At 38.7% G+C, this 22183-nt stretch overlaps 1 protein-coding gene across 7 annotated transcripts in view; it reads right to left on the bottom strand.

Moving 5' to 3' along the window:
* Nucleotides 1-22183, bottom strand: part of LOC139753918 (uncharacterized) — a 74327-nt gene that overhangs the window by 32501 nt on the left and 19643 nt on the right. Inside the window, exons 1-4 of one of the 7 annotated variants that reach the window (XM_071670887.1) lie at nucleotides 8971-9116; nucleotides 6701-7490; nucleotides 2409-2555; nucleotides 440-586 (exon numbers count right to left, since the gene is read on the bottom strand). In XM_071670887.1, the coding sequence (XP_071526988.1) occupies nucleotides 440-586; nucleotides 2409-2555; nucleotides 6701-7197 (791 nt within the window). In that variant the 5' untranslated portion in view covers nucleotides 7198-7490; nucleotides 8971-9116. Of the gene's footprint in view, nucleotides 1-439; nucleotides 587-2408; nucleotides 2556-6700; nucleotides 7491-8913; nucleotides 9117-22183 lie in introns of those variants that run through there. The other 6 variants (XM_071670879.1, XM_071670909.1, XM_071670915.1 and 3 more) reach the window with 6 other exon arrangements.

The following is a 22183-nucleotide window of genomic DNA, read 5'->3' as shown; positions in this document are numbered from 1 at the left end:
CATTCTAGATTCCTAACTTGCATGGACTGGAAAAATCATCTAGAATAATATTGCATGTGGTGATGGTCACTATAAAAAACAACAGGCTCCTATTCAATAATGTTCTTAATGCACTCCATAAATGTGAACTGACTTAAAAATATCAAAACACATACTGCATAACATTGGTATCATGAAACTGCAGTCCTATACAAACCAAATAAATATTACACTATACATTGAAATGGATAAACTTGCTTTGGCTTGCAAGCACCCATGAAAATACCCAACACTGCTGTGTAAACTCATGTCGTGCTTCTACTGGGATATTTTTCCACACTTATTTGCCAATCTTATGAAAATTTGTCATGGCAGGAAGCAATTCATCAAAGCATGTTTCAAGTAAAGGGATAAGCACCTTCAAAGACTACCTGAAGTCATGTACTCTTGTTACACTTACATGTGGCATTTATTTTCCTGGGTCTTTGAATTAAATGAAGGGTTATAGGGAAGAACGTGAAACTTCTTTCTGTTTGGATCATAATCACGTAGTTCAGATTGAAACCTCTTGGCTGCACCCTTATTTTGACAAGATACAAAGAATTTTCTGAAAAGAAAGTAAATAAAATATACATCCATATTGTCTATGTTAGATGAATGCACTACAAACCTTCTGACCCATAATAATTACAGCACAGAGGGCACAATAAATCTCACTTCGACAGGTCCAGCAAGAGACAAATATCACTGAATTGTACGGTTTCCACTAACTGAAGGTAAAGGATTTTGGTAAAAAAAGGGAGAACCCAATCAACCTGGAAGCTGCTAAAATCATTAACTGATGATACACAGTTCACTTCTATCATTGTTAACTGAAGATTCAAAGGTTCTCATCCTCATGTAAATTCCCGGTAAATGTTTGATTTCACTAATCCTCCACAAATGTCCCCAGCATTCTCTTACAATTACTGAAAATATTATATGCCCCAATCATCCATACATATCATAAATGCATAAGACTACAGAGGAATTAAAACAGCACTAGACCACTGTGTATTAACAAGGCTGCTTGTGATAATGAAAGATATAACAAACTCATAGTGGAAAGAGTGGAAAGACATATATGTGTTTACAATAGAAAACCTGTAAAGTTTCCATGTAACTAAGGAAGCAAAAATAATGTCATTTGTGGATTTGAAGTGAACTATTCCAGTCTATTCTTAAACATAACTATAGTAGTTTTCAGCTACTCTTACTGGTAAATCATTCCATATATTAAAAATCCTCTTGAAATAAATGGTGTACACTAAGCGAGCCCCCACTCTCCTTTGGTAAACCACCAACTGAAGAAAATTTAGCGTGATTCAGAATAAACGAACAATTACTGTTGACAGTTTAGTAATAAAATCATAATTACTTGGTGGATCTGCAGCAAGGGTGTGTGATGTCAACATGGCTGTTTAACATTTGGATACGAGATATGAGAGGTATATGTGTAGGTCTTGAGGAGTGGGGTAAAATTTTGTTATGTTCAGAATAAACAAACAATTACTGTAATATAATTACTGATGGTCTGGTAGAAAATAATCATTAAATCATTACACAGTTCCAGGCAAAGTTGAGTCTTTAGCAAAGGTGTGTGATGTCATCATGGATATCTAATGTTTGGGAATGGGATGGTAAAAGAGGAAAATGTGAGGGTCTTAGAAAGTGAGGCAGGTTTGCAGTCTACTGGGGTTACAGGAGTTGGCTGCTGTTTGCTGATGACACAGTTCTGATGGCAGACTCAAGAAAGTGCATAGGCTGGTGTCTCAGTTTGGGTTAGTGTGTGAGAGGAGAAAGCTGAGAAGTAATGGGAACAAAATTAAGGTAAATTATGTTTAAGAGGGGAGAGAGAAAGGCTGGTCGGAGTGTGTCTCAAATGGAGTGAAACTAGAGTGATAGAGTGCTTTCAGTCATAATGCCTTTTACAATGGATTTAAACATAATTCATTCTAGATTCCTAACTTGCATGGACTGGAAAAATCATCTAGAATAATATTGCATGTGGTGATGGTCACTATAAAAAACAACAGGCTCCTATTCAATAATGTTCTTAATGCACTCCATAAGTGTGAACTGACTTAAAAATATCAAAACACATACTGAATAACATTGGTATCATGAAACTGCAGTCCTATACAAACCAAATAAATATTACACTATACATTGAAATGGATAAACTTGCTTTGGCTTGCAAGCACCCATGAAAATACCCAACACTGCTGTGTAAACTCATGTCGTGCTTCTACTGGGATATTTTTCCACACTTATTTGCCAATCTTATGAAAATTTGTCATGGCAGGAAGCAATTCATCAAAGCATGTTTCAAGTAAAGGGATAAGCACCTTCAAAGACTACCTGAAGTCATGTACTCTTGTTACACTTACATGTGGCATTTATTTTCCTGGGTCTTTGAATTAAATGAAGGGTTATAGGGAAGAACGTGAAACTTCTTTCTGTTTGGATCATAATCACGTAGTTCAGATTGAAACCTCTTGGCTGCACCCTTATTTTGACAAGATACAAAGAATTTTCTGAAAAGAAAGTAAATAAAATATACATCCATATTGTCTATGTTAGATGAATGCACTACAAACCTTCTGACCCATAATAATTACAGCACAGAGGGCACAATAAATCTCACTTCGACAGGTCCAGCAAGAGACAAATATCACTGAATTGTACGGTTTCCACTAACTGAAGGTAAAGGATTTTGGTAAAAAAAGGGAGAACCCAATCAACCTGGAAGCTGCTAAAATCATTAACTGATGATACACAGTTCACTTCTATCATTGTTAACTGAAGATTCAAAGGTTCTCATCCTCATGTAAATTCCCGGTAAATGTTTGATTTCACTAATCCTCCACAAATGTCCCCAGCATTCTCTTACAATTACTGAAAATATTATATGCCCCAATCATCCATACATATCATAAATGCATAAGACTACAGAGGAATTAAAACAGCACTAGACCACTGTGTATTAACAAGGCTGCTTGTGATAATGAAAGATATAACAAACTCATAGTGGAAAGAGTGGAAAGACATATATGTGTTTACAATAGAAAACTTGTAAAGTTTCCATGTAACTAAGGAAGCAAAAATAATGTCATTTGTGGATTTGAAGTGAACTATTCAAGTCTATTCTTAAACATAACTATAGTAGTTTTCAGCTACTCTTACTGGTAAATCATTCCATATATTAAAAATCCTCTTGAAATAAATGGTGTACACTAAGCGAGCCCCCACTCTCCTTTGGTAAACCACCAACTGAAGAAAATTTAGCGTGATTCAGAATAAACGAACAATTACTGTTGACAGTTTAGTAATAAAATCATAATTACTTGGTGGATCTGCAGCAAGGGTGTGTGATGTCAACATGGCTGTTTAACATTTGGATACGAGATATGAGAGGTATATGTGTAGGTCTTGAGGAGTGGGGTAAAATTTTGTTATGTTCAGAATAAACAAACAATTACTGTAATATAATTACTGATGGTCTGGTAGAAAATAATCATTAAATCATTACACAGTTCCAGGCAAAGTTGAGTCTTTAGCAAAGGTGTGTGATGTCATCATGGATATCTAATGTTTGGGAATGGGATGGTAAAAGAGGAAAATGTGAGGGTCTTAGAAAGTGAGGCAGGTTTGCAGTCTACTGGGGTTACAGGAGTTGGCTGCTGTTTGCTGATGACACAGTTCTGATGGCAGACTCAAGAAAGTGCATAGGCTGGTGTCTCAGTTTGGGTTAGTGTGTGAGAGGAGAAAGCTGAGAAGTAATGGGAACAAAATTAAGGTAAATTATGTTTAAGAGGGGAGAGAGAAAGGCTGGTCGGAGTGTGTCTCAAATGGAGTGAAACTAGAGTGATAGAGTGCTTTCAGTCATAATGCCTTTTACAATGGATTTAAACATAATTCATTCTAGATTCCTAACTTGCATGGACTGGAAAAATCATCTAGAATAATATTGCATGTGGTGATGGTCACTATAAAAAACAACAGGCTCCTATTCAATAATGTTCTTAATGCACTCCATAAATGTGAACTGACTTAAAAATATCAAAACACATACTGCATAACATTGGTATCATGAAACTGCAGTCCTATACAAACCAAATAAATATTACACTATACATTGAAATGGATAAACTTGCTTTGGCTTGCAAGCACCCATGAAAATACCTAACACTGCTGTGTAAACTCATGTCGTGCTTCTACTGGGATATTTTTCCACACTTATTTGCCATTACTGCATTAGCAAAGTAGTGCTAGGATCAAAGAAGATGGCTCATTCACACACATCTATTCTCTAGATGTCATGTGTAATGCACCAAAACCATTGGCCCAATCAAAACCAGGGCCTCAGACCTTTCCAAAGTTTCTGCTGGCTGCTTCGTGTCCCCTCACTCAGTCCAGCACCAGCAAATCCCTCTCTGTACACCAAATCTCTGGTCCATGCAAGCCTTTCTCCTTCCAGCAAATTCAGGATCAGATCACTCAAAACTCTTTCCACTCCATCCTTCCATCTCCGATTTGGTCTCCCTCTTCTCTTAATCCCCACAACTTCTATCACATATGTCCTCATTGTCACCCTCTCCTCACTCATTCTCTCTGTACGTCCATAGCATTTCAGTATGCCTTCCTCAGTTCTCTTAACTATACTCTCCATTTTACTACACCTCTCCTTTATCCTATCACTACTTACTCGATGAAGCCTCCTTATATGACATACTGTTCACGAACATTTAATTTCCAAATTTCCAACACATCCATCCTCGTCTACACATTGTCATCTACACCCCATACATCTTATCCACAAAACATTGATGGGACTACTATACCAAGAAACATAACCTATTTTACCCTCCCAAGCTGCAATCTCTATTTCCAAAAATTCTTCAATAACTCAAGAACTTTCACCCCCCTTCATTCAATCTATGATTCACCCCACTTTATTTTTTCCACTAACTCACATCCCAATAAACCTGTCTCTTGGCAATGCTATACTGAATAACCTTGCTTTTATTTGTAATTATTCTAAACTTTCCCTTCACACAAACACCCAAACTCTGACACCAAATTCTGCAGAAAAATAAAGGGAAAATCTGTGAAGGAGGAAAGAGAAGAAGTGGTGGGCCATTGGGGAAATGATAATAAGTAGAAATGAGGTAAAGAGAAAAGAAAAAGTATTCTGAACAATTACTGAAAGCATTCATTGAAAGAGTGGCAAATGTGGAATGCGAAAGTATGCAGAGTGAGAAAATCATGGCAAGCAGTTTAGTGAATAGAGATGAGGTGTGAAAGCACTGTGTGAGATGAAGTGTAGCAAAGCAGCTGGAGTGGATGGGACCGCAGCTAAATTTCTTAAGAAAGGGGTGATAGCAAGGATTTTCATTTACAGGGACCTCTCAATTTTTGCATATTTACACCATTCTGAGAATAAAGCATACAGTCCATTTACACAATTTCAATTTACATGGGTTTCTGTTTGGAAGAATGCAATCATCATTGGGCTAGCAGTGTGATGGTGTAGCATTACCTGTGCCATGCTACAAGCACACTTAAGCTTGGCATGGACACGTCTGTATTTATAGACTGCTACAGTATACTGCATATTGCACATGTTTTGCTCCTTGCATCATGCCACCAAAATGTCTTTTAAGTTCTCCGAGTAACTGGGGTGTTAAGAATCATAAAGTCATCACCACTGTGTTTAAGATGGATGTGCTCGTGTGTTATGTGAGAAGAGAATGAACGACTGATTACTGTTGTACTCTCGGCACTCTTCTTGATTTTTTCTGCACTGGAATAGACACTCCATAAAGTAGGTTCACTAAGTCCAAGGGCATGCTCAATATCAGTAGTTCTATGACCTCTCTCATAGCATTTGTGCATATCTCACATCTATCTGAACCTCAGTGATGATGGCCTTAGCACCACTTATACCAGAACTTAAAAGACACTCTGGTTGCAAGACACAGGCAATATACAATATACTGCAGCACAATATACAGTTGCATTCCATGACCACAATATATCCACGACAAGGGCACTTCTGCCACAGTGCTAGCAACACCAAACCACTGTGCTGTCACCCTAACAATAACCACAATTTTCTAAACTTAAGCCCATGTGAATCAAAAAAAGGATAAAAAGACCATGCACATTAATTTATAAATGGCATAAATCAAATATGCATAAATCTAGAGGTCCCTGCACTTGACAGCTAAAGAGTGGATTTGAGTAAAGAGACTATTCTTTTCCTCCCGCTCCAGGCACCACCTTGCTCACACAAGAAATGGCAAATGTGCGAAAAAATATTCTCATACTTGTTATCCTTACACAATCAATTAAAATGATGCTGCAATGTGCTTAAAATTCTTTTCTAATTTTTCTTGCAAGATCATTAAAACTTTTTTGAAAACAAAATTGTGTAAAAATCACAAATGAAAAAGACATCAGGATAATGTATGTTTGCTTTAAAAATGCCCAACTCTTTACTGGATAAAACTACATTGGGAACATACTATATAGCTCAGCAATATCTACTTAGAATTTAGGAATGCAGGTGATTCCCTCACTCTCTATCTGCATGCATTTCCTCAATATCAAGGAGCTAAAAGTAATTATCTGATTATCGTACTGACTTTGACAGATTACACTAAACTTGATTACATACCTGTGAACTTTCACATCATCAGCCTTGAAGAGCACATCCATCACCTTCTTGACATCAGGATCCTTCAAAGAAAATAATTCGAGATGTACAACAAAATTTATAGGAGTTTTGGTCTTCCCTATTTTATTTACTTTAATACCTGTATCAGTTTTCTGTGTCTTAGGTCCTGCTGTTGCAAGATTTTTTTTATATTTTTTTGTCACTGGTAATCTGGGACTTGGCTTTGATGTTTTCTCACCTGCTGGTAATGTGAGTGTTAGATTAATCATGTTTTTTTCCACTGGAGGTTTAGGCTTTAGGTTGGTTGTTTTCTTACCCACTAATACTTTGAGTTTTTGCTTAGATTTTGCTACTGCTGGTGATTCAAGTTTTGCTCCTGGGGTTTTTCCATTTGCTTGTCGTTTCTTTGCTACCTTTGGATTTTTTTTCTTTGGTAATTTCTCTAATCCGCTAAGCATATTTTCTTCAGCTGGGCATTCGACTGTGGCCTCAGACATTTTCACTTCGTGATTTGTGGCCTGTCTTCATCAAATTTTCTTCTGGCAATACAAGAATTGTTTGAAGTGTTCCTTCTGCAAGCTTGGAAATGGCCTTCCTATTATCCTTAATCAGTTCTTGTTTTGCTTTTATTAATTTTCCATTTGCTGGTTTTAGACTTAATTGTTTTAAATGAAAGCTTTGGTCTCTTCAGCTTTACAATTTTCTTTCATCTTCAGGATTTTGCCATCTTAGTATTAGGCAAAACTTTTGGGTTACTGCACCTGCTTCACCTTCAAAGTATTCTAGGACCCTAAAATAAAGAAATAATTCATCATACTTAGAGCCATATTGAACAGCATTGTAAAATATGCATATAAAACTATACTACTTCTTAAAAATATAAATAATTTACTTCAATTTACTACTACTAATTCTCATTCATTCAAAAAAGTAAATAATCATGGATAAGTACAAAAGGAACCTTTATACAACAGAAGCATTTTCCAGACTATTGCATATATAATGGAGATTGAGTTGACAGGTAAATAAGTTAGTGAAGCTGTAGGAAGAAACACTAAAGGTAACATCATGACTTTGCAGGAATGGGAAAGCCTGCTGGTTGATGTCATTCAGCAAACTCTGATGAACAGGATGTGGAAAGATACAGAAAGACATAAATCAGTCTGCACAGTCAGTGGAAACTGATTTTCTGAAAAGAACTGAGCAAGAAAAGCAAATAGAGTAAAAAAAAATGAGGATGCAGGAGGGTGACACTTACAACTTACTAAATAACACTAATTAAGGCAAAAAGAGTTATCTATACAGGAGAAAATATGAGGTTAAATAAATGAATAAAGTAAGCAATTAACAAAACATCAAAAGATCCATATAGATAAAAAAAAATTCCATCATATTCTTCTTTTGCTGGAGATCACAGTGTCACATGTTTGTTAGCAATCAAAGTCATGTTGGTACTAGGCAGCTCATTTTCACTTAAACTAGATTTTTGAAAATTTGAGGATAAATCATGCGAGGTTTTCACATTTGTCAAATCGTAATTACAAGTGTACCACATATTTATACAAAAACTAACCTTTACTACTTTTCCATAAATCCTACATTTTCCTTGAGATACACATAGCCATTATCACCTTACTTAATTATGTTCAATAAGTTAAAATGCTCCATAAATGTTCAGCGACTCTTATTCTCTAAACACAAAACTACCACAAGGCGTTGCTAAGGTGGTCAATTACTACATAATGCTCTAACTCATGCTGTGAGTACTTCTGAAATCACAACAAATTAATTTGGAGCTAGAATGATATATTAAAGTAATGACCCCCGTCAGACTGGACTAATCTCCTTTTACAACAAACAGAACACATGCTGCCAAGTGAATACAATAAAGTGAAGCGGTGCCATTAATCTACATATTTAACCTTGACGGTTTTTAATCATTAAGGTATACAATAGAGAAACAGGTTGTCGGCCCCTTTCTTCTTCAGGTTTAATGGAAAACCGTACTTTGGAGATTTATAAGTTCTTGGCTGTGAATCGTGAGCATAACATTCATATAATTCCACTGAAATTAAAGAGAGAATACTCCCTTTCTGAATATATCCTGATCCACTAGCTCACGATTTTGATATCGTCTTGGACTATAAAAGCTACTCAGATTCTCCAAAGCAATCATATAAGCAAGAAAGTTTGAAGTTTACATGTATACATACGTGTTGAGCCGACAACAAGAACATGTGTACAACAAAGGCTGGTTCAGTTTCACTTACAAAAATTATTAGACTCCGAATTAGTCAGTTTCCATTATCATAGTCATATATAATTTTAGTTTTAAGATCCTAAATACTTTCACGTGATTTTTTCCTTGCTTTTCTCATCTCATACTTCTACACCTAACACAAAAAATTTTAGACCTTTCCTGTTGAAAAATTTACCTGTAATTCGTAGTAAGAACGCACCCACTCACATTCGCTTAGTTAGATGTGAACAATAGAATCAATGTTAATTTTATGCAATGTTTTCGATACAAAAACATATAGTTAGAATATGATATGGAAAAATGGAAAAGAGAATGACAAACGAAGAAAACATGAGTCGAAACCGACAGAAAACTCAAGAAGCTTAGCGAACTTGGGAGTTTAGATAAAAAATTTAAGGTGCCGGTACAAGGACTTTAACAGAGGTTAGTTGATTTTGTGTAGACAGTAGTATCTTACGTCAGTTTTATTCATTTAGTTATTGGGAACTTTCCAGGTATTTGTTTGAATAAAAGCCAGTTTCCTCTTACACTTTACAATCAAACCAGACAGATTCTTAATGTTGTTTACCTGTGATCTAAAAAGTACACTTTAAGTGCGACTTCTCTCATAATGGTCTCAAATGAAAGGCATCAATCACTTTTTTTTATTTGTGGAATTTTTTGGGAGAAAATATGAAGAATAAGAAGAGCACAACCATTCAAAATTTTACGCTATTGGTGGTGATCTTGATCCTGGATACCTTAACCATTACGAAAAGTGTTCCTGTCTTTTCAATGTTCACATGACTGCTTGTGGTGGAACGCATGTAGCTAGCTCTCGCAAACAGATACTAGAGTAAAATCTAGTAGAACAAGAAGAGAGAACCAAAAAGCACGCCGTAGGGCAGGACAAAATGTCATTGATTATCGCAAGTCGTTCAAAATTTAAGAGTGCTTTAGGAGGCTTAATGTTAAATATGCTTTAGATCTGACTGTCAAATAAATGTTCAACACTACAACATTACGGGATATAAAAGCAGTAGTCAATATGTATCAATCCTTTGTGCAATCAGAGGAAAAATATACTAAAGAAATGTTCGACTTTTGAACAGTTCAAGCCTTCAATAAAAGATGTCATTTAGCAAAGAAACTTCGAGATGTGCAGTGATGAAGATACTGACGTCACCAATTCACAAGCATCTGCAATGTGTAAGGGAGCAAGGAAAAAGTATATAAAGATAAGATAGGAGGGGATGAAAAAAACTGAAATGTAGACAAGGCAGTTGAATATCCAAAACAATTTCCTTAAATTCTCCAGGAACCAGTTGTCGGTTACATAGTAGCTATTCAGACTAAGAGATTCAGAGGGAAGTATTGTACAGGATAATGTAATGTGAAGGATATGTGAAGAACTGAATAACATGTTCAAAAGTGTCTTCACAGTGGACACTACAGTCGTAACGCCAGGGAAATTGAGTAAGAAGGAAGTCTTAGGAAACATGGAGCTATATTGGAGATATTAACAGAATAGTTAAAGATCTTGGCCCATACAAGGCTCATGGTCCAGATGAAATTTCACATTATGTGCTGGATGTGGACAGATACGCTAGATAAAACTTCAATATGCCACTGGAGAGAGGCAAAGTGCCAAAGGATTAGAAGAGGGTAAACATCATACTTATTTCTAAGAAAGGAGACTGGGAACAAGCACCAAATTACAGGGGGTCATGATGCATATAAAACCTCATAGATTCCTACGAGAGAGTGAGCTGTCTCAGACAAAAGGGAAGGCTATGGCATTGTTTGTATTTGGACTGCCAGAAAGTATTTGCAACTCTGCCGGATGGGAGGCTGATAAAGAGGCTAGATCATCCTTCGATGGATAGATTATCTCGGTGAAAGGAAACAAAGGACGCATGTCAAAGGAGCATTTCTTCAGATGGGTGGAGGTGACCAGCGAAGTGCCACACGGTTCGGCTCTGGGACCATCACTCTTCTTGATCCATGTAAATAGCTTGCTTGAAAGTACAGACTCCTACTTGAATATACTTGCAGATGATGAAAAGTCACGAGGAAAATAAAAAGTGAAGAGGATTTCGCCACCGTACTAGGAAATCTCACCAGCCTCCAAAGTTGGTCTGATGAAATTCACCCAAAACAAATGTAGATTAATGAGGATGGGACAAAATGAAAGAACATCTCAGTGTGTTTAATTCGTACTGGTGATAAACTTCAGGACTTGTGAGTCGACATCTTACCTTAAATGTAGCCGGAACTATCATTAGGAGAAAAGTTACAAAGGCATTCTGTCTGCTAGCAAACATTACTAAAAATTTCAAGGATATGCATAAAGAAATATTCAGTAAGCTGTACATAGCCTATATAAGGCCAAAACTAGAATATGCCTCTCAAGCTTGGTCACCTCACCAAAAGAAGCACAGAGCTAACAGAGAATGTCAAGAAGAAAGCAACAAAGATGGTACCAGAGTTATGCTAGCCGAGTTACAAGAAAGACCAGACTTTAAATCTGACTTCCTTGGAGGAGAAAAGAGTGAGGAGTGACCTGATCCCAACGTTTAAGTTTTCGAAACAGGTCGATAACGGAGACACTGAACTCTTCTAGAATTGTAGAGATACAGCAACCAGAGAATATAACACTATATCAAGCAAGAAAGTTGTCAAAAAAAGATGCAAAGAATTACTTTTACAATACAGGAGTGGTGGACGAATGGGATGAAATGACTGAGGACAGCATACATAAATTTAAGAAGTTGTATGATATTAAGAGAATGTTTTAGAGATGAGACCCCACGAGTGTAAAACTTCCTCCTCGTACAGTACAAGTAGGAAATTACAAAAAGGTAAATACACACATACACAGAGACACACAAAACTCCGGAGATGGAGCCCCACGAGTGTAAAACTCCCTCCACGTACATTTACAAACAGGTAACTGCACACACAGATCCCTCGTCCCCGAGATGAAGTTGTACAGCACAACCACATCTCACTTGTGAAAGCTCGGACAGAGGGCAAGAAGAACAGCCCACACCCAGCAAATACAAACATCATCAATGTTTGGTAAACCGTATCTTTACCTCCAGTTTTGTATTTGTGGAAAGACTAATACACCCCCATCCCTGATCATAGCTCTTTGTTTCATTGTTTGTATTTTCCCTGCACTTGTTCAGCCTTTGACTGCAATCAAATAGCCACTGAATAACATTTGTCTTTATTATGGAGGAAATTGTTAGGGATGGAGAGAGATATGGAGGAATTCAAGGTAGATTTATAATCTGATGGATGTGAGCACGAACATAAGCAAGACGAAGGGAGAGACAGGAAGGAAAAGAGAGATATTGAGAGAAAATTTTAGATAGCGCAAGAGATTGCTAAAGAGAAAAACCATATGAAACATACTGAGATAACATGAGTGTTATGGAGGAATATACGAGAGACAGTAATGTCCTGAGCAATATTACTTGAGAGGACATGCAGGCCATAACCTGGGATATATGGATTAGGGAAGGTCATGGTGAACCTACAAGGTAAGACTGTCTGCATGAAAATTAGGATGACAGTATGGAAGGGGAATAGTTGAGAAGGACAGGGAGGGAGGGTGATTTCGACGGATGGATATCACTTAGAACGGACTAGAAAAGAAATGCTGATAATAAGATCATGTTAGACGGTAGAGATGGTTGGGGAGAGGCTAGAAAAACATGGGATCAAAGTCAGGGAACAACATTCACCAAGATGTACTGGAAGATAACAGTAATATGTCTCAAATTGAAATCAGAAAACTGATGCAAAATTACACACTCATAAGGTGAAAGGGATTATGTAGACGCCAGGAGGGATACTGATAACGTGAGACCTCATGACTTGATAGGATTGTCACTGATAACAGGTTGGGTGTGACTACACCTGCCTCAGATAAACTGATATCGTGGAAGTACGAGACTACTTGAAGCGTTGTGAAAGGCGCAAACAACGTGGTAAAGAAAGATTAATTAAGCCGTGTTCGAATTAGTAGGGGTGTCAGAATTTTGAATTAAAGACTCGCCGTGTCATTGGTGCTCATGTAGCCCAACAATATAGGATTGTTACTGGCGGTTTACCCATTAAGAAGAAAGTAACTACAGGTAATAGTCCACCGTAATGGTTGTAGAAGCAAGAATACAATGCATCCCCTTCCCCGGAAAAAAATCAAAACAGACCTCCAGAATACAGTCATATACATTATGATCGGGAATTATGGGGAATAATGGTAATTCAGATTTCTTCAACCTACAGTCCAACATTTTGGTGGTACAATGCAATGTACCATAGAATAGGCACAACACACAGTTACGCAGAACACGTTACAGACAGAAGAATACTGTTGTAACTAAACATGATTATAACCTCGGGAAACTATATTCTTCTAACAGCTGATGTTAGATAACACACTATGATAACCTTACGGTTGATATTACTCATCAAACAGCTGCAGATGCAAAATAGTTTACAGGACCCATCCCGGGTCCCCTTGAAGAGTATATTTCCATGGGTCCTTTGTAGATTTGGGAAGGTCAAACCCCTCCTGATTTCAAACCTTGTAGTGGGGTGCACTAGAGGAAAGGACTACCAAGGAAATTGCATTACTATAGAGAAGGGATAAAATAAGAAAGATAAAAAAAAAAAAAGGTGATGGATAAAAGACTGGGAATTCTGATTTCAAGTTTATTATGGAATATGAATAAAGCGCAAGGAGAACGTGGACTTGTCTGAAAGGATGACTGTAAATACCCATCAATGGTGAAGAGACTGGCTGTCTGTGACAACCATCCATACCCACAACAATGCACGTGAACAAAGTCAGAGCGACAGGTACTTGAGTGTGACCACAGACTCCCAGCTGGAGTTGCGTCTTCTTGCATATAAACAAGTTGAAGTTTGCCTAATCGCAGCTGAAACTTATGTTCTGTGCAAAAGATCGATTATCATGCTTATGTCTATCTTTAGAAAATATCACTTAAAACAACCTTTTTTTTACGAGATAATAACATTTTATTCGTCCTAGGTTGTCATATGTGTCCTAAAATTGTAAACAAGAATACAGACGTGTCACTCACCCCCATCACTGGCAAGTTTCAAAACCCTTAACACTATCATGAGAATCAATTGCCTTAAACGACCTATCCTTGCTACACCTGACCTTGCAACAACCCTTGCTCCTCCGCCTCACATCGTTGAACACCACATACTTTAACCCAAGGATTAACTCTCCCATACATGCAAATTCTCTTCTCTTAAAAACAGTGCTATAGAACCCACTAAGATACATACTAGTCTAGATATCGTAAAAAAAGGACCAGTTCAGCTCTCAGCAGCACAAGAGCATGCTTAAGAACCACAGCCATTGTTCAATGATGTGTCATCTGTAAACTTCCTTTCGCTAACCCGTTGCACGGACACTTTAGTACCTCCAAGGACAGTGGACTTGAAGTGCAATTCCGCTGGATTCAGACGTCACGACCTTACTCTTAAGACAGCCAAATAGGATTGTCTTAAGTTACATATAGACCTTATTTCAAATACGACAAATAATTGCGTCAAGTTCGGAGTAATTCATGATGCCTTGCAAGACCCAAATGTAGATAAGTTGTTCAGACCATTTAGCTCCAGCATCAAGTATCATGGCAGACACTGCACCACTGAACACTTCAGGACACACTACGATATTTCAAGAGGCGGGGTTAAGATATATTTGTCTCGTGGAACTTGCTCTTACAGTGGGAGAGGCTTAATGTAAATGATGTGACGTTAGAATATATAATGGAATGCCCCTTTACCACTACCTCTGGGCCTCCAAGTCTCGGTTTTTGTGAACTCTGTAACTACTTCAATGACACTGACCAACTTAAGGGCCTCCTTATCCAATAACTGTATCTACATTAGGTATTTACGCTCAGGTTCACAAGGTGCCACTTGTGTTTTCTCCACGCCATAGCCTGGCAGCTGTCTCAATAAATAACTAAGTTAAAGTGAGCTGCGCAGCAGAGGACCAGGCCCACGTCTCAGGAGCAGGAGCCAGTACGCCACAGGAGGCGGGGCGACCTTGCTACTGTGTGAATTAAGGGGGCGGGGGGGGGGGGGGCATATACAGGAAGGTCAAGCACATTACCATCATAACTACCCCATCTTCACCACCATAACTACTTCCACCAACACCACCACCACTACTATCCCCGTCACCAACCCCGCCGTCACCACCACTATAACTACCACCATTATCACCATCACCACCGCCATCACTATTACTATCAACATGATCACTACCATTACTATCACTACCTCCTTCGTCCTGACCACCAGAACCATCACTATCACCACCGTCACCTGTAATACCACCATCAACACTACCTTCGTCACTCCCACCACCATTACCGTTACCACCATCACCACCACCATTGCCGTAATCTCCACCAGCACCAAAACCACTACCACCACCACAGTCATCAACCATCACCATTATCATCACTGCCAAATCTATCACCACAACACCTCTGCGGAGAACTGTTGTGGTAAAGCCTATCTCAAATCGGTGACCTTTCTAATTTCTTAAACTATCCTCCTGTGTTTCTGACTTTACTATTTCCAGAACCTCCTAATTCCTGCATCTTGAATTTCGTAGTCCAGCCTCTGATGCATTTTGTTACCAATGTCTGGTCATCCTCCTCTCTTAAGAGACTTTGGGGAATCTTAAGTTGTAACTCCTGGTATCTCGAAAGCTTCTGACAGGGTGTGGCACTGGCGTCAGGGTGACCTGACCCATGCTCGCCCTCTCTAGGCTTTCCTCTTCACTTTCTCTTCTTATCTCTAGCTTTCTCGCTAGACGATGTATATCAAAAGTTTTAGATCAATCAACTTTTCCCTCACTATTCAGCAAAAGCTGTCTTCAGGGTACTATCTTGTCTCCAACTCTGTCTTGTTTAACCAGCGATTTCCTTTTCAAAAATAAACAAATGCACTTTACGATAGCGACTTAGCACTGCATTTCTCCACTTTTTTTTTAATCTCCATATTTTTATTTCGTCTCGTCACAACTGTCGGAATAACAGATTTGGACAAAGTTCCCAGCAGGGAAGACATGATTTAGTTAATTTTACCACTCTCGATTCAATATTTTCCTATTTCTCTCTCTCTACAAGTTTTTTTTTTTTATAATTACCGGCTGCAAAGTTCCCCACTGCACAGTATACGTAGATGATATCACCCAGACATCTAATCTGCTTTGAAAAGCTCGCAATACACAAACAGCTAGGTCTGCGTTAAAACGATCTTTCTAAGCGTACCGTCCGTGTTTGAAGATAGAGGTATCCTTGTGTGTGTGTGTGTGTGTGTGTGTGTGTGTGTGTGTGTGTTTACTGTTTGTGCTAAGGAGAAAAAAATTTAAACTCGTGTTGCCCGTCTCTTAACCTTGTCAGTATTCATCCTGTCTTTACTCCTTTGCATGTATGCACACACACACACAAACAGCCTATGACTGGTGCCCATATATCGACCAGCCCCTAAGGGTGGATGAACAGTTGGGTGGACTGTGGACTGGCTAACCGCTACACCATAGAGGCTCGTGTGTGAGTGTGTGTTAATAACCTAATTGTACTGTCCGGGGAGGGAGTTGTACACTCGTGGGGCTCCATCTCTTGAACTTTCTTTGCTATCAAATTTTCTTTATTCAAACCCGCATAACGATAGCATTCACAATTTTAGAGACGAGCAAATTTCGTTCGTCCGTTACTCCAATACTGTAAAAATACTTCCATACATCTATCATAAAAAATTTCGTGTATATTTTTGTGGTTCCTTGTTGTTCTATCTTTACATCTTTCGAAGACTGTCGACCTCAACAGATTATTCAGAAATATGAAGGTATTATTCAACTCCCATTATTTTTTTTTTTTCCTTTACGTACCGTCTTTGTTGTCCACCTCTAGATCTTCTTTGTGCTTCTTTACGTTCGATAGCCATAACTTGAAAATTATAGTCTTAATTTGGTCTATTATGCGTTAGAAATAGTTTGATGAACTTTTTCTCATCCATATGAATATAATATCATTTGCCATCAAACAGTATCTTTTTACAGTTCTTCTGCAGTTTCTTTACAACTAGATATCTTCAGTGCGACGCCCTTTTTCGCTGTGTCCCATCCTCATTACTTTGTAATCACTCCGTCTGAATTTCATGAACCATACATCAGACCAACTTTGAGGATTGTGTAAGTACCTTAGCAACTTGATGCAATCCGCGTCATACTTCACTTTTCTCTCCGCAACATGTTCAAGATCTTGCAGATCATGAATAGCAAGTGCCCCAAGATCGAGCCTTGCACTACGCCATTGGTTGCCCTAGTCCATTTCATCAAGAGGGCTCCTTCGACATGCGCCCCCTGCCCCTTTCCACGATGTCCCCCCCATCGCTGCAGTCTTCCACTTATGCCTGCCTGAAAACTAGCTTATTTACCACCCTCCTTCGTGGTAGCATCAACTGCTTTCTGACACTCCAGGAACACGCAATCCACTCATTGAGCTCTATTGCCTAAAACAGAGCTCTCTCTCATAAAATTTACGCATGACCTTTCCTTGAATCCGCGTTGTCACTCGGTAAGTTTCTCCTAAGCAAACGATCATCCACTTACTTCCTGGTTATCAGTTCAGTGTCTTACAGGCCACATTCGTCAGAGATAACACTGGTCGGTAATTCAGTGCAACTTTCCCATCTACTTTCTGAAACGACAGGTACAATATTTGTTCTCGTCGACCCCTTTAGAACTACACTGTCCTCCAGCGATTTTTATATAAGGCTTCGTGGCCTTTCGTTTCTGAACACTCATTCTGCTTTTTCATTCTCTTACGTTGGACGCTCCAATAACGAACAAAATTCCACATCAAGGACGGGCCGTAACTGAAATATAAAGCAGTTAATGAGGAAAAATTAAAGATAAGGAAAAGTACTTGCTGATTTTGGAGGAAGTGAAAAATCTAATTTCTAAAAAATGCCACGTCACAGTTACTGGGTCAGACATGAGAGGGTAAAGAGTTCCAAAGTTTCGGGGTGTAGGGAAAGAAAGTTTTAGCAAAACGGCCCACCCTCGAGTTGCCATGGTCACAAAGTAATCATGTGATGCCTGCAGCCTGCAGAGTATTACGTGGTCTAGTTAATGGTAGGGGCACACAAGAACCCAAGCACTCGGGAGCAAAAACCAAAATGATACCTAAAGAAATAGGAAAGCTAACCAACAGTGCGGCATACGACAAGTTGGTTAAGTCTTGGATATATCCTGGGAGAGCTGATACTCGGACCGCTTTCGAGTGAACTCTGTTGAGTAAGGACGCAGAGTTCGAACCATCCTAAATGTGAGAACAGTTCTCAATAAAAGGACGGATCAATCCTTTGTATAAATAGAGCAACCGTTCAGAAGAAAAAAAAAATCCATCATCTAAACGAGACTCCCAGATTCTTGCAGGTGAATTAATGGACTTCTTAGGTGTAACGGTTAGCGTTTCTGACTGTGAAGCATTCATGAGCCGCCCAGGATCGACCGCATAGGTTCGAATCCTTCTTGCAGCAGTCGGTCTGCAGTCAACCCTACTGTTCATGAGGACCCGTCCTTGATTAAAGGTCAGTAACGCTAACCACCACACTGCAGAGGCCATTGCTATCATATATCCCAATGTTTGTATGTGTTGACGTCACTGGATGACCAAGCGAGAATGATATCAAAGCAGCTGGACCAAATATGGTCGCCGCCAACTTGACCCAAACAAAATAAGCCCTCCTACAGCTTTTCTCAACGTAAGATTCCTGAAGGCTTCACAAGAGGACGCTCTGAGAATATGAACACCACCACCACATTGATAGGAGGCGATGAGGTCATGCATTTCTTCCTAACTCTCTCTTCAGCCCGACAACGAGCTCTTTGGCTCTACGTTAGACACTTTCCAGATGAGTAATAAAATATCCTTCTTGTGGTACGGTGACCAATCCTGAACACAGTATTCAGTGTGTGGACGGATGTGTTTTACACATTATTGCAAATATTTTTCTATCAGGCTAAAAGTTTTCTTAATGGATTTCATATCATTTTTAAATATATTTTTCAAGCAACATGGATACAATGCTTTCTTACTTTCATGTCGTTCCTTTTCCACATTCTAGTGTCTTCTTCAATCTCACTCAGCGTTATTAATTCCATCTATCATCATGTGTACGTGTTTTTCATTTCTTCTCCCACTGTCTACCATTTTGCAATTCCTCATGGAATACTGAAAGCCAGTTTCTCGACCAGTCGCCCGTCTGCTTTCCTGTGGTAGCATATCATGTGATGCTCTAATGCCATGCCAAACTTTAGTGCCATCCACAGTAATCTTCAAATTACAGGTATGACATCTACATATACTAAAAATGAAATATAACCCAAAACAGTTCCCTGTGGCACTCCACTGTCCACCCTACTACAACTGTACGAGTTCTCTCCATGTATCAAAATGCATTCTTATTTTCTTTTTTTTTGTCAGGAATCTCTCAGTTCAGTTTAGCATTTTGCCTTGAATACAATAAGCTTTCAAATTATGAGTAGCCCCTTTCGGTGAAGTGTATCAAATTACCGTGTCATTGTTGTATCCTTTGTCTAATGATGATGTCGCAGTTTTCAAATGTTTTCAAAAGGCTGGCAAGACAGCTCTTACTTGACATGAATCCGTTGTCAACTCAAATTAGGTACAAGTTTGCTCTTACAACTGCTTTCATAACTGCAAATTCATACTACTGACTGCACTTGAGCAGTGACCATTTTCTTTTCTTGAAAGTCGGCATTACCTGCGTTTTTAATAATTCTACAGGAACCTTTCTCTTATGCAACGACTTCCGAAACTTCAAGTGCAAAGGTTTATTCAGGCCATGTGAATATTCCTAATAGGCACTCCGAGAACATTGCACAAAGCAGTTTGATCTTAAAAACGCCTCCGACATGATGTTGATAAAAGTTATGGCTAACTTTACTCAACAGTAAAGATTACTGGTGTGACAAATCTCGATCACCTAAAGATCTCTATCAAAGAACCAGTGGACTGGAGAACGTACCTCAAAACCTGAAGATTCCGGTTGAGCCCGACGTTCATCCTGAACTACAGGCAATTCATTACACACATTAATCCTCGAACAGAATGCAGTGAAAGAAATGTTTATATATATATATATATATATATATATATATATATATATATATAAATATATATATATATATATTATCCCTGGGGATAGGGGAGAAAGAATACTTCCCACGTATTCCCTGCGTGTCGTAGAAGGCGACTAAAAGGGGAGGGAGCGGGTGGCTGGAAATCCTCCCCTCTCGGTTTTTTTTTTCAATTTTCCAAAAGAGGGAACAGAGAAGGGGGCCAGGTGAGGATATTCCCTCAAAGGCCCAGTCCTATGTTATTAACGCTACCTCGCTAACGCAGGAAATGGTGAATAGTACGAAAGAATATATATATATATATATATATATATATATATATATATATATATATATATATATATATATATATATATATCAGCCACCAGCGCTGGTGGCTGATTCATGTGAGAAACTGCAAAAGCTGGTGACTGAATTTGGTAAAGTGTGTGGAAGAAGAAAGTTAAGAGTTAATGTGAATAAGAGCAAGGTTATTAGGTACAGTAGGGTTGAGGGTCAAGTCAATTGGGAGGTGAGTTTGAATGGAGAAAAACTGGAGGAAGTGAAGTGTTTTAGATATCTGGGAGTGGATCTGGCAGCCATTTCCCGCGTTAGCGAGGTAGCGTTAAGAACAGAGGACTGGGCCTTTGAGGGAATATCCTCACCTAGCCCCCTTCTGTGTTCCTTCTTTTGGAAAATATATATATATATATATATATATATATATATATATATATATATATATATATATATATATATATATATATATATATATATATATTCCTATGAGTCCACGGGGAAAAATGAAACATGATAAGTTCCCAAGTGCACTTTCGTGTAATAATCACATCATCAGGGGAGACACAAGAGAGAAATCTAACAGTCAGTTGATATATATCGAAGAGTCAAAGCTAGGACGCCATTTGGTAAACATGTGATTGTCCAAAACATGGACAATCATAATAATAAGTATTTAAATGTATGTATACACTTTAAATACATAGAATTAAGAATAAGACAAAGATAAGGGCAAGACGACAGCGTCCTGTGGCGCCATTTGACTCTCATTGATAATAGCGTTGACTATCATTATCCTCGTGAATGTGTAGAAGAGCTAGGGTTATCAACCGTTCATTAGTTATCTGGCTACGTGGATAAGCCTTCAAGAGGCAGTGTTGAATGAGCTCCAGGCAGTGATAGTAAAGATTGGCGTGTCAGCAGAGTAGTAAAATCATATAAATGTATAATTGCTTGTAGTCGTAGTCGGATATGAAGGAAATCCTCCTTAATCAATATAAATTTAATTTCAACAAGGTGGAATTCAGAAGAATTCTGTCCCCAGGAAGTTGGAGGCAGAATGTCAGCCCTGGGTGGGAGACCTGCTTGAGACTCTGACCCCATCACAGAATATGGTAGGGTTTTTAAGAGGGTTGGTGTTGAGATCACAGCTATGTGCGACTTGTTATGGTTAGTTAGCAAACTTAGGGGTTGAACGAGCTTAGAAAACTTATTTTGTATGTCACCAGGCCATATGGCGGCTGGAATGCTCTTCACCGTTATTTAGATAACCATCATTTGGTGATAAGCGAAAAATATAGCACATAACTCTCGTGAACAGTATAGAGTGTATAGCCTTCATGACTAATGTTGCATAACATTCAGGGCTGTCTCCACTCTAGGCCTCGTCCTGAGTGGAACTCAAATTGTTAAAACTGCCGACGCTCGCAGTACCCTTATTTATCGCTAACGGGCTGGGCTTAGGTGTGTATTACAAATGTTCGGGTACGACTTATTATGGTTCCGACCACGGCTTCGGTTGGGGTAAAGGGCATCCGGAAACTAAATGTGTCTATATTGTGCCTACCAGATTTCCAGCTCTAATAGTCCCGGTGATGGAAGAAGAGGCCTGTAGTCTTCTCTGATGCTGTCAAATCATCCCTTTGTTGTCAATGAACTGTGGGAGGGCGTACTGAGCAAATAAGCGGGGTGGGGGCTCTCAGCGTATGTCATCATGCTGAGTGATCAG

The sequence above is a fragment of the Panulirus ornatus genome, chromosome 2 (assembly GCF_036320965.1).
Source record: "Panulirus ornatus isolate Po-2019 chromosome 2, ASM3632096v1, whole genome shotgun sequence".
Lineage (NCBI taxonomy): Eukaryota > Metazoa > Arthropoda > Malacostraca > Decapoda > Palinuridae > Panulirus > Panulirus ornatus.
This window is presented reverse-complemented; position numbering and strand designations above follow the sequence as displayed.